The sequence below is a fragment of the Pan troglodytes genome, chromosome 16 (genome assembly GCF_028858775.2).
Source record: "Pan troglodytes isolate AG18354 chromosome 16, NHGRI_mPanTro3-v2.0_pri, whole genome shotgun sequence".
NCBI classification, from domain to species: domain Eukaryota; kingdom Metazoa; phylum Chordata; class Mammalia; order Primates; family Hominidae; genus Pan; species Pan troglodytes.
The window spans coordinates 42,981,300-42,996,928 of NC_072414.2; the positions used below are offsets into that span (position 1 = coordinate 42,981,300).

Below are 15,629 nucleotides of genomic sequence, written 5' to 3' on the forward strand. Positions count from 1 at the left end.
GGAATATCTACTTTATGCCTGCTCCACTATTGTATTTTGGAAGCACATAACTTGTTAATTTCACAGCCCCACAGCTGGAGAGAAATTTGCTTTTAGTCTCACCCATATCTGATTTAGATGTCTCTGGATTTTGGAGTTAATGCTGGAATGAGTTAAGGCTTTTGAGACTTGTAATGGAATGAATATATTTTGCATCATAAGGACATGATTTTGTGGGGGCAGGAGCAGAATGCTATGGTGTGAATGTGTACTCCAAAGTTCATGTGTTGGAAACAATCCCCAGTGAAACAGTGTTGGGAGGTGAGACCTAATAAGAGGTGATTAGGTCACGAGGGCTCTGCCCTCACAAATGAATTTATATCATTATCATGGGAGTGGGTCATTAAAAAAGCAAGTTCGGGCCAGATGCAGTGGCTTACACCTGTAATCCCAGCACTTTGGGAGCCTGAAGCAGGTGGATCACCTGAGGTTGGGGGTTCGAGACCAGCCTGACCAACATGGAGAAACCACGTCTCTACTAAAAATACGAAATTAGCCGGGCATGCTGGCACATGCCTATAATCCCAGCTACTCAGGAAACTGAGGCAGGAGAAATGCTTGAACACGGGAGGCGGAGGTTGTGGTGAGCTGAGATCATGCCATTGCACACCAGCTTGGGCAACAAGAGCAAAACTCCATCTCAAAAAAAAAAAAAAAAAAAAAAGGAAGTTCAGCCCTCTCTTGCTCTTGCACTATCTTCCCTTCTGCTTTCCTTTCACCATGGGATGATGCAGCATGAAGGCCCTCACCAGATGCCAGTGCCATGCTCTTGGACTTCTCAGTTTCTGGAACTATAAGCCAAGTAAATTTCTGGTCATTATAAATCACCTGTTATGTTGCATTGTCTTATAGCAACATAAAACGGACTATGATTAAGTTAGATGATTAAAAAACTTAAAATGAGAGGATATTCTAGTTGGAAAGGACCTTCAAAAGATTTAGATAAGTGGTTTCCAAACATGATTATGAATCAGAATCACAAAGAGTTTTTAAAAAATGAGACTTATTTTGAGCCCTACTCCTATTCCTTCTATATCTGAATCTCTGTAAGCTTGGCTATATGTATAAAAAGGTCCTTGGGAGATTCAGTGAAGTAAGCCTGATCCTCGTTATCAGATCAGCATATGGAAACTGTTGACGTAGTTTGAATTCTTCACTTTACAGATGAAGAAATGAAGATCTAGTTCATATACCTAGTTAACAGCAAAGCTATGTCCAGAACACAGTTCTCCTGATCATTAGCCCATCATTATTATTTTTTTACATTGATTCTTCTTCTGTATCATTTATTTAGGTAACTAACAAGCATTTATTTAGCATTCTTTGGAATAGGTGATATTTCCTTTGGAGGAGGCCATATACTATAATAGTTGAGAGTACAGCTCTGGTGCTAGAATATCTGAGTTCATGTCTGGCTTTGTCATTTTCTATTTTTTGTAATTTGGGACAAACTCTTTACCACAGTTTCCTCATTTGTAAAATGAGAATAGTAATTACAGAAGTTGACACAATATTTTCTAAGATACTTTTTATGATTTAAAAAGGTCCTTTTCTATAATCTAGACTGTTCAAAATTTGTCAGTTAAGATTAGGCTTGCTGAATTAGCCAATTAAAAAATAAAGAAACAAAGTGGGACCTCATACAAGATAGACGGTTATTGCTTTCTCCCATTAAAGGAATCCAGAAGTAGGCAATGTAGGGTTGATGATGGCTTCATGATTATTAAAAAACCCAAGTTTCACCTTTCTTGCTGTTCTGGCATCTTTGGTGTTCCACTTTATGATCCAAGATGGCTGCTTATGCCCCAGCAATCATGTTGCAGTCTAGCCAGCAGGGAAGAGAAAGGGGGAGAAGAAAGATTGTCTTTTATTCCAGGAGGACTCCTTCCAGAAGTTGCAAACAAAATATGTGTATAATTTCATAGGCTAGACCTCAGTCATATGACAAAGGTGTTTGTAAATGTCAATGGGTGGTCATGATCTAGGTAAGAATTGAGGGGTTTATTACATAGAAAGAAAGGGAGAGTGGATATTGGCATCTGCCCTACCACAGTAACAACATGAATTTTCTTGGCTCTTATTGAATTAATTAGGTTATACAGATTAAAAGGAATCAGAATCTGTGTTAACCTTAGGGAGATTTTACGTTGAGGACTCTATCAATCCATTTGGTACGAGAATGTACCCAGGAGCAGTTTGTTCAGCAAAACATGGTCACCGCTTCATTATAACTCATTAAACATTTTTGCATGGGAGCAGCAGTTTTTCAGTAGACTTGGTTTATCAGTTATCTTTCCTAATTGAGTTTTTTTTTTTAGCTTCCAAGGGAGGTAAAAAGGTAAAAATAAAGGATAGTTTGTCTTTAATCACCTAGTAATATGAAGACTTACAGTAGACATTTACCAAATGGTAGTTGATTTATTACTGTAAATATTTGATTAGATCATCCTCAAAGTCCTTTAGAGTTTAAAAATGGCTATTAGATTCCGGGCTTGAATTATTGTGGTAGTGAATGGTAACTTTGACAGTTTTTTGCTTAGTTTTAAATATGAACCTCTGTTATTATTTTAAAATTCTAGTTCTCAATTTTGAACCATATGGACTCTCCTTTTCTTCATCTGGCTTCACTGGACGACAGTCTCCTGCTGGCATTTCTCTTGGTTCAGATGTATCTGGGAATAGTGCTGAGACAGGACTGAAAGAGTAAGTTCATTTCTTATTAAAATGGAGGTTATGGGAGTGCTTAAATGTCTTTTAGCGTTCCATTTGCCTTCTGCTCCTGCCTCATATCATCATGGTCATTATTTGCTTATTTTAGGATAACTTTCAAGAGGTCTATTGTTTCAGTGGTTTTCAAATAATTTTCTTTTTTTTTTTAATTATACTTTAAGTTCTAGGGTACATGTTCACAACGTGCAGGTTTGTTACATATGTATACAAGTGTGCCATGTTGGTGTGCTGCACCCATTAACTTGTCATTTACATTAGGTATATCTCCTAATACTATTCCTTCCCCCTCCCCCGACCCCACAACAGGCCCTGGTGTGTGATGTTCCCCTTCCTGTGTCCAAGTGTTCTCATTGTTCAATTCCCACCTATGAGTGAGAACATGCAGTGTTTGGTTTTTTGTCTTTGCGATAGTTTGCTGAGAATGATGGTTTCCAGCTTCATCCATGTCCCTACAAAGGACATGAACTCATCCTTTTTTATGGCTGCATAGTGTTCCATGATGTATATGTGCCACATTTTCTTAATCCAGTCTATCATTGATGGACATTTGGGTTGGTTCCAAGTCTTTGCTATTGTGAAGTGCCGCAGTAAACATACGTGTGCATGTGTCTTTATAGCAGCATGATTTATAGTCCTTTGGGTATATACCAAGTAATGGGATGGCTGGGTCAAATGGTATTTCTAGTTCTAGATCCTTGAGGAATCGCCACACTGTCTTCCACAATGGTTGAACTAGTTTACAGTCCCACCAACAGTGTAAAAGTGTTCCTATTTCTCCACATCCTCTCCAGCACCTGTTGTTTCCTGACTTTTTAATGATCGCCATTCTAACTGGTGTGAGATGGTATCCCATTGTGGTTTTGATTTGCATTCCTCTGATAGCCAATGATGACGAGCATTTTTTCATGTGTGTTTTGGCTGCATAAATGTCTTCTTTTGAGAAGTGTCTGTTCATATCCTTCGCCCACTTTTTGATGGGGTTGTTTGTTTTTTTCTTGTAAATTTGTTTGAGTTCTTTGTAGATTCTGGATATTAGCCCTTTGTCAGATGAGTAGATTGCAAAAATTTTTTCCCGTTCTGTAGGTTGCCTGTTCACTCTGATGGTAGTTTCTTTTGCTGTGCAGAAGCTCTTTAGTTTAATTAGATCCCATTTGTCAATTTTGGCTTTTGTTGCTATTGCTTTTGGTGTTTTAGACATGAAGTCTTTGCCCATGCCTACGTCCTGAATGGTATTGCCTAGGTTTTCTTCTAGGATTTTTATGGTTTTAGGTCTAACATTTAAGTCTTTAATCCATCTTGAATTAATTTTTGTATAAGGTGTAAGGAAGGGATCCAGTTTCAGCTTTCTACATATGGCTAGCCAGTTTTCCCAGCACCATTTATTAAATAGGGAATCCTTTCCCCATTTCTTGTTTTTGTCAGGGTTGTCAAAGATCAGATGGTTGTAGATGTGTGGTATTATTTCTGAGGGCTCTGTTCTGTTCCATTGGTCTATATCTCTGTTTTGGTACCAGTACCATGCTGTTTTGGTTACTGTAGTCTTGTAGTGTAGCTTGAAGTCAGGTAGGGTGATGCCTCCAGCTTTGTTCTTTTGGCTTAGGATTGACTTGGCAATGCGGGCTCTTTTTTGATTCCATATGAACTTTAAAGTAGTTTTTTCCAATTCTGTGAAGAAAGTCATTGGTAGCTTGATGGGGATGGCATTGAATCTATAAATTACCTTGGGCAATATGGCCATTTTCACGATATTGATTCTTCCTACCCATGAGCATGGACTGTTCTTCCATTTGTTTGTATCCTCTTTTATTTCTTTGAGCAGTGGTTTGTAGTTCTGCTTGAAGAGGTCCTTCACATTGCTTGTAAGTTGGATTCCTAGGTATTTTATTCTCTTTGAAGCAATTGTGAATGGGAGTTCACTCATGATTTGGCTCTCTGTTTGTCTGTTATTGGTGTATAAGAATGCTTGTGATTTTTGCACATTGATTTTGTATCCTGAGACTTTGCTGAAGTTGCTTATCAGCTTAAGGAGATTTTGGGCTGAGACGATGGGGTTTTCTAGATATACAATCATGTCGTCTGCAAACAGGGACAATTTGACTTCCTCTTTTCCTGATTGAATACCTTTTATTTCTTTCTCCTGCCTGATTGCCCTGGCCAGAACTTCCAACACTGTGTTGAATAGGAGTGATGAGAGAGGGCATCCCTGTCTTGTGCCAGTTTTCAAAGGGAATGCTTCCAGTTTTTGCCCATTCAGTATGATATTGGCTGTGGGTTTGTCATAAATAGCTCTTATTATTTTGAGATACGTCCCATCAATACCTAATTTATTGAGAGTTTTTAGCATGAAGCGCTGTTGAATTTTGTCAAAGGCCTTTTCTGTGTCTATTGAGATAATCATGTGGTTTTTGTCTTTGGTTCTGTTTATATGCTGGATTACGTTTATTGATTTGCGTATGTTGAACCAGCCTTGCATCCCAGGGATGAAGCCCACTTGATCATGGTGGATAATCTTTTTGATGTGCTGCTGGATTTGGTTTGCCAGTATTTTATTGAGGATTTTTGCATCGATGTTCATCAGGGATATTGGTCTAAAATTCTCTTTTTTGGTTGTGTCTCTGCTAGGCTTTGGTATCAGGATGATGCTGGCCTCATAAAATGAGTTAGGGAGGATTCCCTCTTTTTCTATTGATTGGAATAGTTTCAGAAGGAATGGTACTAGCTCCTCCTTGTACCTCTGGTAGAATTCGGCTGTGAATCCATCTGGTCCTGGACTCTTTTTGGTTGGTAAGCTATTAATTATTGCCTCAATTTCAGAGCCTGTTATTGGTCTACTCAGAGATTCAACTTCTTCCTGGTTTAGCCTTGGGAGGCTGTATGTGTCCAGGAATTTATCCATTTCTTCTAGATGTTCTAGTTTATTTGTGTAGAGGTGTTTATAGTATTCTCTGATGGTAGTTTGTATTTCTGTGGGATCGTTGTTGATATCCCCTTTATCATTTTTTATTGCATCTATTTGATTCTTCTCTTTTTTTATTAGTCTTGCTAGCAGTCTATCAATTTTGTTGATCTTTTCAAAAAACCAGCTCCTGGATTCACTGATTTTTTGAAGGGTTTTTTGTGTCTCTATCTCCTTCAGCTCTGCTCTGATCTTAGTTATTTCTTGCCTTCTGCCAGCTTTTGAATGTGTTTGCTCTTGCTTCTCTAGTTCTTTTAATTGTGATGTTAGGGTGTCAATTTTAGATCTTTCCTGCTTTCTCTTGTGGGCATTTAGTGCTATAAATTTCCCTCTACACACTACTTTAAATGTGTCCCAGAGATTCTGGTATGTTGTGTCTTTGTTCTCATTGGTTTCAAAGAACATCTTTATTTCTGCCTTCATTTCGTTATGTACCCAGTAGTCATTCAGGAGCAGGTTGTTCAGTTTCCATGTAGTTGAGCAGTTTTGAGTGAGTTTCTTAATCCTGAGTTCTAGTTTGATTGCACTGTGATCTGAGAGACAGTTTGTTATAATTTCTGTTTTTACATTTGCTGAGGAGTGCTTTACTTCCAACTAGGTTTTCACATAATTTTCAAAGGGAGAGACACACTTGTGACAATGTGTTTTAATATAATGGTTTAGAAAAGTTTTTAAAAGCTAAATTGTATGGGCTGTTGTTTCAGTGGTTTCTATTTATTGCTCTTAAGGTATTTATATTGTACAGTATGTTCTTTAAGAGCTTATCTACCTTCCAAGACAGCATAAAATGTGTACAAGCTTTATACGTAGTAATAATATGTGTTATTGCTACATATTATATATATATATTTAGAAGCATATTAGAATTTATACATCCAGGTTGATGTTTAACATATCATTCTACATTCCTCATTCTTCTGATAAATATATCTTGTAACCATCTCATTGGAACATTGATAGATATAGAGGTGAACATAAAATAAGGTGATTGATTTCACCTGAGGAAGCCATATAGTTGGTCACCCAGTGAAGGCCAGATGCCCCTCAACTTATGATGGGGTTACATTCTGATAAACCCATTATAAATTGAAAATATCATAAGTCAGAAGTGATCTACCAAACAGCAGATCTATGTCTAGAACTCAGTTCTGCTGATCATTGGCCCATTATTGTTTATTATTTTATTTTATTGTTATTATTTTTTTTAGACACAATTTCACTCTTATTGCCTAGGCTGGAGTGCAGTGGCACGATCTCGGTTCACTGCAACCTCTGCCTTCTGGGCTCAGGCAATTCTCCTGCCTCAGCCTTCCGAGTAGCTGGGATTACAGGCTCCTGCCACCATACCTGGCTAATTTTTTGTATTTTTAGTAGAGATGGGTTTCACCATGTTGGCCAGGCTGGTCTCAAACTACTGGCCTCAAGTGCTCCACCCACCTCGGCCTCCCAAAGTGCTGGGATTACAAGCATGAGCCACTCTGCCCAGCCTATTTATTATTGTATTAGCTCATTATTATCTCTGCATTGCAAGAGAATATCCTATCACATATTGCTAGCCTGGGAAAAGATAAAAGTTCAAAATTTGAAATATGGTTTCTATGAAACTCTATTGCTTTCACACCGTTGTAAAGCCAAAAAATCATTAAATTGAACTATTGTAAGTCAGGGACCATCCGTAGTCACCTATGGAAGCTGTATATTTTGCTCAAAATGCTTTCAGAGTTTCTTTCCAGCCACCTTGAAAATTGGTAAGCATTTGCTAAAATGTCTTATTTGGAGCTGAATTTCATCCTTGTTAGGTATACTTTGATTTTGGAAACATAATTAGTTACCTTTAGAAACATAATTAAGTGAATAAAATGAGATGACATTTGTAAGTACATAGTACAGCCCAGTTCATAGTAAGTGATTGATAAATGGTAGTTGCTGTTATTAATAATGATTGTCATTACCATCATTGTCTTCATTACCCAAGAGGTGAGTTTACCAGATAATATTTGTGATCAATCTGTATAATTTTGATCAATATTCTAATGCGACAATAAAGTAAGGAAATGGCTTTCTTGTTTGGGAAGAAGCTGTGTCTAATAGAGTTAAAAATGTTTTAAGTAATGGCCGCATTGTTGGAATAAATGTGATAAAATCTCAAAAGTGACAACTTTAAAGGATGACATTTGAATTTTGAGTTCTTCTGTATTTATTAAGAAATCAGTCATCTTATTTTATGTTCATCCTTACATTTGTCTGTTGTTCAATGAAATGGTTACAAGTATTTATCAGAAGAAAGATACTAATAATAGATCACGAGGAATGTAGAATATGTTGAATGAAATGGCATGAGTTCAAATTCTTTTTCTTATCTTTTTTTTTTTCCTGCTCTGTTAACCTCCTTATTTTCTTTCCCAGATATTTAATTTTGGTACTCCAAGCATGGGGAGCAGATATTGTTTGTGGGCATTTGATGATGGAGGTGACAGCAATTAAGTGTCCCAAACAGGGACCAAAGGGACAAGGGAAAGAGACAGGAACCCTTCAAACCCAGGGAGGAACTTACACACTTTTACCTGCACAACAGGTGCCAGCATCTACTACTATAGCACTGAACTAGGATCTGGGGGGTGTGACAGGGCCTTGTAAATGCCATACATATACATCTACTACCCTCAGAGAAATGACATTTGGCAAAACTGCTAAGGAATTATATAATATATCCTGCATTATTGTGAAATGGAAGATAAGGGATGAATTTAAAATTTGTTTCCAAAGAGGACCTCAGCTCACACATTATTTCAGAAGAGGAACATAGTAATTGGCAAGGTGAATCATCTTAGAGGGAAGACAGTTGCTCTTTTACAGTCCCTGGCAACCTGAGAATAAAGTAGTAGCAAATCTAATTTATAATTTCTTAACTGGCAGCACCCTGTCTCAAATGGGAATTCCTAGAGCTGAGTTAAAGTACATCCCTAGTCTTTTGAAGGTTAGTTACTTGGTCAGAATTTACATCTATGTTTGAATGGTCTGAATAAAAACAATACAAGGGCACACCATAGAAAACCATGTATTATATAATAGTATTGTCAAAATCCAGGCAAAGATGACTCATGTTTAAAAATATTGTTTTTCTAATGTTTCATATAATTAAGAAGCATATTTTTTATATGAAATGGCCTTATGTTGCTTTCTTATGTATTTTCCCATTTTTTATTATTTATTTAATTTATTATTATTATTATTATTATTATTATTATTATTATTGAGACAAGTCTCGTTCTGTCACCCAGACTGGAGTGCAGTGACATGATCTTGGCTCACTGCATGCTCCGCTTCCTGGGTTCTAGTGGGTTCTCCCAGGTTCTCATGCCTCAGACTTCGAATGTGGAGTACACATTCAAAGCCAGGATTACAGACGCCTGCCACCATGCCCTGCTAATTTTTATGTTTTTAGTAGAGGCAGTGTTTTGCCAAGTTGGCCAGGCTGGTTTTGAACTCCTGGGCTCAAGTGATCCGCCTGCCTCAGCGTCAGTGCTGGCATTACAGGTGTGAGCTACTGCACCTGGCCATATTTTCCCACTTTTTAGATGGTCTGTATGTATGCTTAACAGAATATTTGTGTCGATCATAAGTATGTATGCAGATGAAATAAATAAGAAAATAAGAAAAATCTTTAAAATAGTTTGAGGCTCCTTTTAGGCTCCTTTTGTACCTCCTGCCCCTTTTTGCCAGTTGTGGATTGAGTTCCCTGGGAAGCACATTCTGTGATGGCATTTAGTATGCAGAATAATTAGGAGTGTCATTGGGATCAACATCTATAGAAGGAAGGAAAAAGAAGCAGGTTTGGGCAGAAGTTAAGATGCAATGCATTGCCAGTGACAACCTCTGCTGACCCCACGGGGAGCTCTGGAGCTGGAATGACCCTTCAGAGTTGTGCTGAGTTGGACCGAGATGGATGGCAAGGACTTTATACTTCCATTCATCCATCACTGGATGTAGGCTGCCTTGGAAGGGGTGTGATCTTGCGTGAAGTAGCCCTCTGCAGCTCAGGCAATCCCTGAAGGGGCTGAGAGATGACAGCACTCCCAACAGCTGGTCAACAGTCCTTCATTGAAGAGAGATCCGGATGGAGCAGCCCATTGTCCTCCACATCAGCCTTTTGTTGTTGTTGTTAAACTACTATTTAAATCATTGATTAGTAAAATTTAGGGACTTGTTCTCTCTTTTTTTGTAAATGTAATATTTTGGTTAAAGGGAGTATACAGATACTATAATACTATTGTGGGTATTCATGAATTCCCTAGAGGTGCTTCTTTTGAGAATTCTATTCTAGAAATGGTAGGAGTTATTTTAGTGGTTCCCATGACCACTTGGGATCTGCTTATGGCAAGTACAACCAATTTTTGTCTAAGAGGTTTATTATATAACTTTTTTTTCTTTAGAAAACTCTTTTAGAACCTGGAGGAAGAAAGGGGGAAATGAAGATATTTGTAAAGGGATACTCAGCAGTAAAAATCATTGAGAAGGAATGAACCAATTCCCTTTAGGGCATTTTTTATTAACATTCAAATTTTCCTGTAGCTACTTACTTCTTAATAGCATTAATTCTTCACTCAGTATGAAGTGTAATTACCTGTTTTTGTTTTGTTTTGGGCTCAAAATCACATTGATCATGATTCCAACAATTTCAATACTAATAATAATTAGTAGAAATATTTGTGAGTCTTCCTTTTTGTTCATTTCATGATCAACTCATCTTGTAGTAGAAATGATGTTTTTAAAATGCCATTTTGGAGCATGACAGAGATGCTTAAATAAGTCAAGTGCCAAGGACACATAGTTCTTTTTTTTTTTTTTTTAACTCCAGTGTTATTGAGATATAATTGCCAAATAAACATTGTATATTTGACCCTTGAACAATATGGGTTAAACTGTGTGGGTCCACTTAATACACAGATTTCTTCAATAAATATATTGGAAAAAGTTTTTCAGACTTGAGACAATTTGAAAAAACTTTCCAACAAACCATGTACCCTAGGAATATCAAAAAATTAAGAAACAATAAGATTGTCAGGAATACATAAAATATATATAGATACTAGTCTGTGTATTAATTGACTGTTTATGTTATTAGTAAGGCTTCCAGTTAACAGTAGGCTATTAGTAGTTAAGTTTTGGAGGAGTCAAAAGTTACATGTGGATTTTTGACAAGACAAGGAGTCAGTGCCCCAACCCTCTCCATTTTTCAAGGGTCATTGGTATGTATTTAAGGTGTGCTATGTGATGTTTTGATATACATTATGAAATGATTACCACAATCAAACTAATTAATGGACACATAGCTCTTATATGAGAATAATAGAGATGATCCTTGGCTATTTTAGCCCTCACTTATTAGTCACTCCAGATTCACAACTGCAACTTTTGTGACAACATTAGGATTCTAAATTTGGCCCTGGACTTACTGCCTAGATGCCTTGTTTAGGCTTTTTGGGTAGGACACCTGGCTCCTAAACAATATTTTAATTCTTTTTCAACTCAGGTGTAAAAATTTGTCAGCCTCAGGCTTTTTCCCAAAATCTTACTTTTTTCTTTTTTAGATAAAACTTCATTGCATTTTGATAAAAGTACACTTAATAATAGTTGAAAATGTTGCTATGTGCATAGTGAGAAAAACCTTTTGGATTAAAGTAAATTTATGGGGAGCATGTATTCAGGGCAACTTGAATTTATGTTTCCTGGGTTGTAAAACTAAAGAAAAAATAAAATGTAAATTTATACATAGGAGTAAATTTGAATGATGTTTTTGCTTTTAACAGGATTTTACTTAATGAATTTATATAGGTTTAATTCCTTCATATTGCTAAGAAATTTCAATCATTTCTCATCTTTAACCCATCAGAATTAAAGGTATTTTTGAAAAGTCAGTGGAGGAAAGAAACTGATTTACAATAGTTCTATTTTTGTATAACTTAAGCAGTTAAGTGAAAATTAAATGCTCTGAAATTTTTAACTAAGTCTGGAGTTCTGCAGCCTTAAATCAAATCCTTTGACTGGAGGGTGGAGGGATGTTGGCTATAACTAAAATAAAATCTAGAGATCGAGGTTTTACTTCTGGTATATAGAATATAATGTGACAGTTGTTTTTAAAAGGCCATGGGCATTGATATGTTTTGAAAGAATGCCTCAAGAAAGTAACTATTAGCAGTTATTTAAGTTGACTTGATTTTATTATCAACCTCCTTAGGACAAATAGCTTGAAGCTGGAAGGTATAAAGAAATTATGGGGGAAAGAAGGCTATCTTCCCAAGAAGGAAAGCAAAACTGGTGATGAAAGTGGAGCTCTGCCTGTTCCTCAAGAGAGTATAATGGAGAATGTAGATCAAGCTATAACTAAAAAGGATCAATCTCAAGTTCTTACCCAATCTAAAGAGGAGAAAGAAAAGCAGCTGCTGGCATCATCATTATTTGTTGGTCTAGGATCAGAAAGTACAATCAACCTGGTAAGTAATCGGTTCTATTCCTGTAAGAATCTTTGTCATCTGTCTGTACAAAAAAAACTGGCTCTATAAAAGCTCCTGGCTGTCGTCTATATGTATAGTGAAAAGTGGCTTCCCCAGTTCTTACTCACCATCATTTCCCAGCTCCAGAACCACTAATGACACACCTTTTTATATTCCTGAAAGAGAAAATGCAGTTGGCTCAACTTGAGTCAGGTGTTCTCTGTAGCCCAGTCAGTGGACAAGGGTCAGGCTCCAAATAAGGTTACAGGTATGACCACAGCCACTCTCACCCCTGTGGGTGGACGGGGCAGTTCTCAAAGGGAAGGGGGATGAATAATAATCGTTCAACAGTATTGATACATCTTTGTAAAAAGTACTCCTCAAAATTGTATTACATAAATTGTATTCTCCCAGAACATTATTCAGCTCTAAGAATGATCAATAATATTGCTTTGTAAAATGAAAAAATACTTAAATGATATATTAAACAAAAAGTACAGAGTATGAAGTTTTATTTATACCTTGTTTATACCTAAGGCTGAAAGGAATTATACAAAAATGATAATTATATTCAGATATTAAGATTATGATTTTTAAACTTTTTATACTGAGAAATTATTTTCATAGTAAAAGAATGACAAGTTGGAGTGAAGGACAGGTGCTGTTTTTGAGCATCTGAGAATACCATGTAATGTACCCTCCTTTTGGTGGCTAATGAACCCACCTTGTACAAAATTTTGATTAGAGTGACATCCCAGGTCTTTCATCCTCCTCCTCCCATGGTGAAATTTCCCCTTCATTCCTGTCAGTACCAGGCCAGATGGTATACCATACTATGTACTCTTTATCTTTGTCTCTTTCTTTTCTAGACTCACCAGTCTAGATCCCATTTCTGTCAGACTTGATATTTTCTCTTAAGAAAAAACAGATTTAGCCTAAAAATATTAATAACTAATGTATCTTAATATTTTCCGAGTTGACATTTGCAGATCAGCAGTAAAGTTACTGATCTTGGGTTTTTGAGTGGTTCTGGCAGGCTGTGATGAGAGGGTGGGTACCAGTGGAATGCTTGGTAAGAGCACACCAAAGTCAGATTACACCCAGGCTCATGGAGCCCTGGTTTGTGAACCTCATTGCTGTTATAGAAGTATTCCTGCCTATTTAACAAGTGCATAGCTTTCAGTTAGATTTTTTCCTTAGGAGAACATTCAGGGTGATATTAGATTTTTTGTGGTGAGTTTGAAATCAGAAATATTATTAAGATGTTTTTTCTGTTAATGATGCTAAATCCTTTTTGACTTACCCCTTATAATTCCCCCTCATTCCCACCCAGCTATCACTGAAGAGTAGAAAAAGGAGTGTATTTCTCTGTTTTATGAGACCCTGAATTCCGTAAGGAATTGTGTTGTAACTTAGATGCATAAAGAAGGAGGAACAGTTAACAATGACATAAAATTAGCATGTATCCTCTCACTTCTCAGCCCCGACCCTTCCTCTGATACTGGGGCAAAGCAGACAGGATTGGGACTAACTGAATGTGCTCCTTCTGTGTCATGCCTCATTTTGGATGGCTGTTTTTCTTCAGAAATCCTGTTCCCTACTGATTTTTCTTACATTTAGCGTTCTCAAGTTTCATACATTAAGGCTCTATTGATGTATTTCATTTTAACTAGCTTTTATTTTTAGGTCTGTGATCCATTTTGAATTAATTTTTTATATCACTTTAGAAAGGCCAAGGTTTATTATTTTTTTCACCCTTGGCTTATTTCACTTTCTTTTTTTTTTTTTTTTTTTTTTGAGACAGAGTCTTACTCTGTTACCCAGGCTGGAGCGCAGTGGCATGATATTGGCTCACTGCAACCTCCGCCTCAATTCGCCTGTCTCAGCCTCCCCAGTAGCTGGGATTACAGGCATGTGCCACCACGCCCAGCTAATTTTTATATTTTTAGTAGAGATGGGGTTTCACCATGTTGGCCAGGCTGGTCTCAAACTCCCGACTTCAAGTGATTCGCCTCCCTTGGCCTCCCAAAGTGTTGGGATTGCAGGTGTGAGCCGCCATGCCCGGCCTCACCTTCATTTTTAAGACATTTTTTTCTGAGTATGCAGTGCTAAACTGTTTCTTTTCTTCAAGCATTTTAACAAAGATGTCACTACAGTGTCTTCTGGCATGTATAGCTTCTGAATAATAACAGATTGACAATGCAGAAGAAAAGATCATTAAACTTGAAGACAAAGTAATAGAAACTATCCAAAATGAAACATAGACCAAAAAAAAAAAGACCAGAAAAGACCAAAAAAAGAAAAAAGGAACAGAGAGCATCAGTGACCTGGGGGACAGTAACAAGCAGTCTAATATACATCTTTTTTTTTTTTTTTTTTGAGACAGAATCTTGCTCTGTTACCCAGGCTGGAGTGCAGTGTCACGATCTCAGCTTACTGCAACCTCTGCCTCCCAAGTTCAAGCAATTCTCCTGCCTCAGTCTCCCGAGTAGCTGGGATTACAGGCATGCGCTACCACGCCTGGCTAATTTTTTTTTTTTTTTTCTTCAGTAGAGATGGGGTTTCACCATGTTGGCCAAGCTGGTCTTGAACTCCTGGCCTCAAGTGATCCACCTGCTTCAGCCTCCCAATGTGCTGGGATTACAGATATGAGTCACCATGCCTGACCTCTAATACACATCTACCTTGAGTCCCATTACTACTGAAAATAACTACTATTTGATAGTTATTAGTAACTATCGAAAATAACTACAGTAGTTTTTGTGCCCCCTTGTTTTTGTGTTAATAAAATGTTAGTTCTTATTTGGTGACTTCTGAATTTGGAGGTAAGAGACAAAAATCATCTGTTCAGAGTTGGAAGAAGGTGTTGGGGCTTGAGGAGAGTGACAGAGAAGATAAGAAAAGGGAACTAGAATTCTGGTCAACTAGAATCATGTAAAGGATGCTGTGTAGTGTCAAAGCCCCCCGGGGGAGTGGAGGTGGAGAGTAGTGCCAGTCTGCTGCACTGATTCTAAATAGAACTTTGCGAGGCAAGGGAACACTTGAACCATCACTCCTCTTACATAGATTCACAGACCATTCTTCAGAAAGTTTAGACCAACGATGTCAAGTTTGCCATTCTATCTCCTGAATGTGTGGCAAACATCACTAGTCAGTTATTGAATTCTTTCCTGCTGAGTGTTCCAGTCAGCTACTGCCAGTTAATTCTTGAGGTAAAACCAGTTTTTCTTTCTACTTACTAACTTACAGGCCATGAAATCATGATTATTATAGATGACTAAAACAGAGGTTGGGTCATCCCTGCATTCAAGAGTAACTTAGGCTTATACAGAACAACTATGGCAACTCAAAAAATGGTGAAGTTTCTCACTGCTTTTTAATTTGTTCAGTTCTATACTCTAGTATTCTGA

General features: G+C 37.3%; 1 protein-coding gene across 7 annotated transcripts in view; it reads left to right on the forward strand.

The window, feature by feature from the left end:
• AP4E1 (adaptor related protein complex 4 subunit epsilon 1) overlaps positions 1-15,629 on the forward strand; it is a 98,272-nt gene that overhangs the window by 73,768 nt on the left and 8,875 nt on the right. For all 7 annotated transcript variants that reach the window (XR_010151687.1, XM_009429123.5, XM_001169245.6 and 4 more), the window contains 2 exons: positions 2,619-2,742; positions 11,964-12,219. Coding sequence is in view for 6 of the 7 variants with exons in the window: in XM_009429123.5 (XP_009427398.1) it covers positions 2,619-2,742; positions 11,964-12,219 (380 nt within the window). In the remaining variant the exon portion in view is untranslated. The remainder of the gene's footprint in view (positions 1-2,618; positions 2,743-11,963; positions 12,220-15,629) is intronic.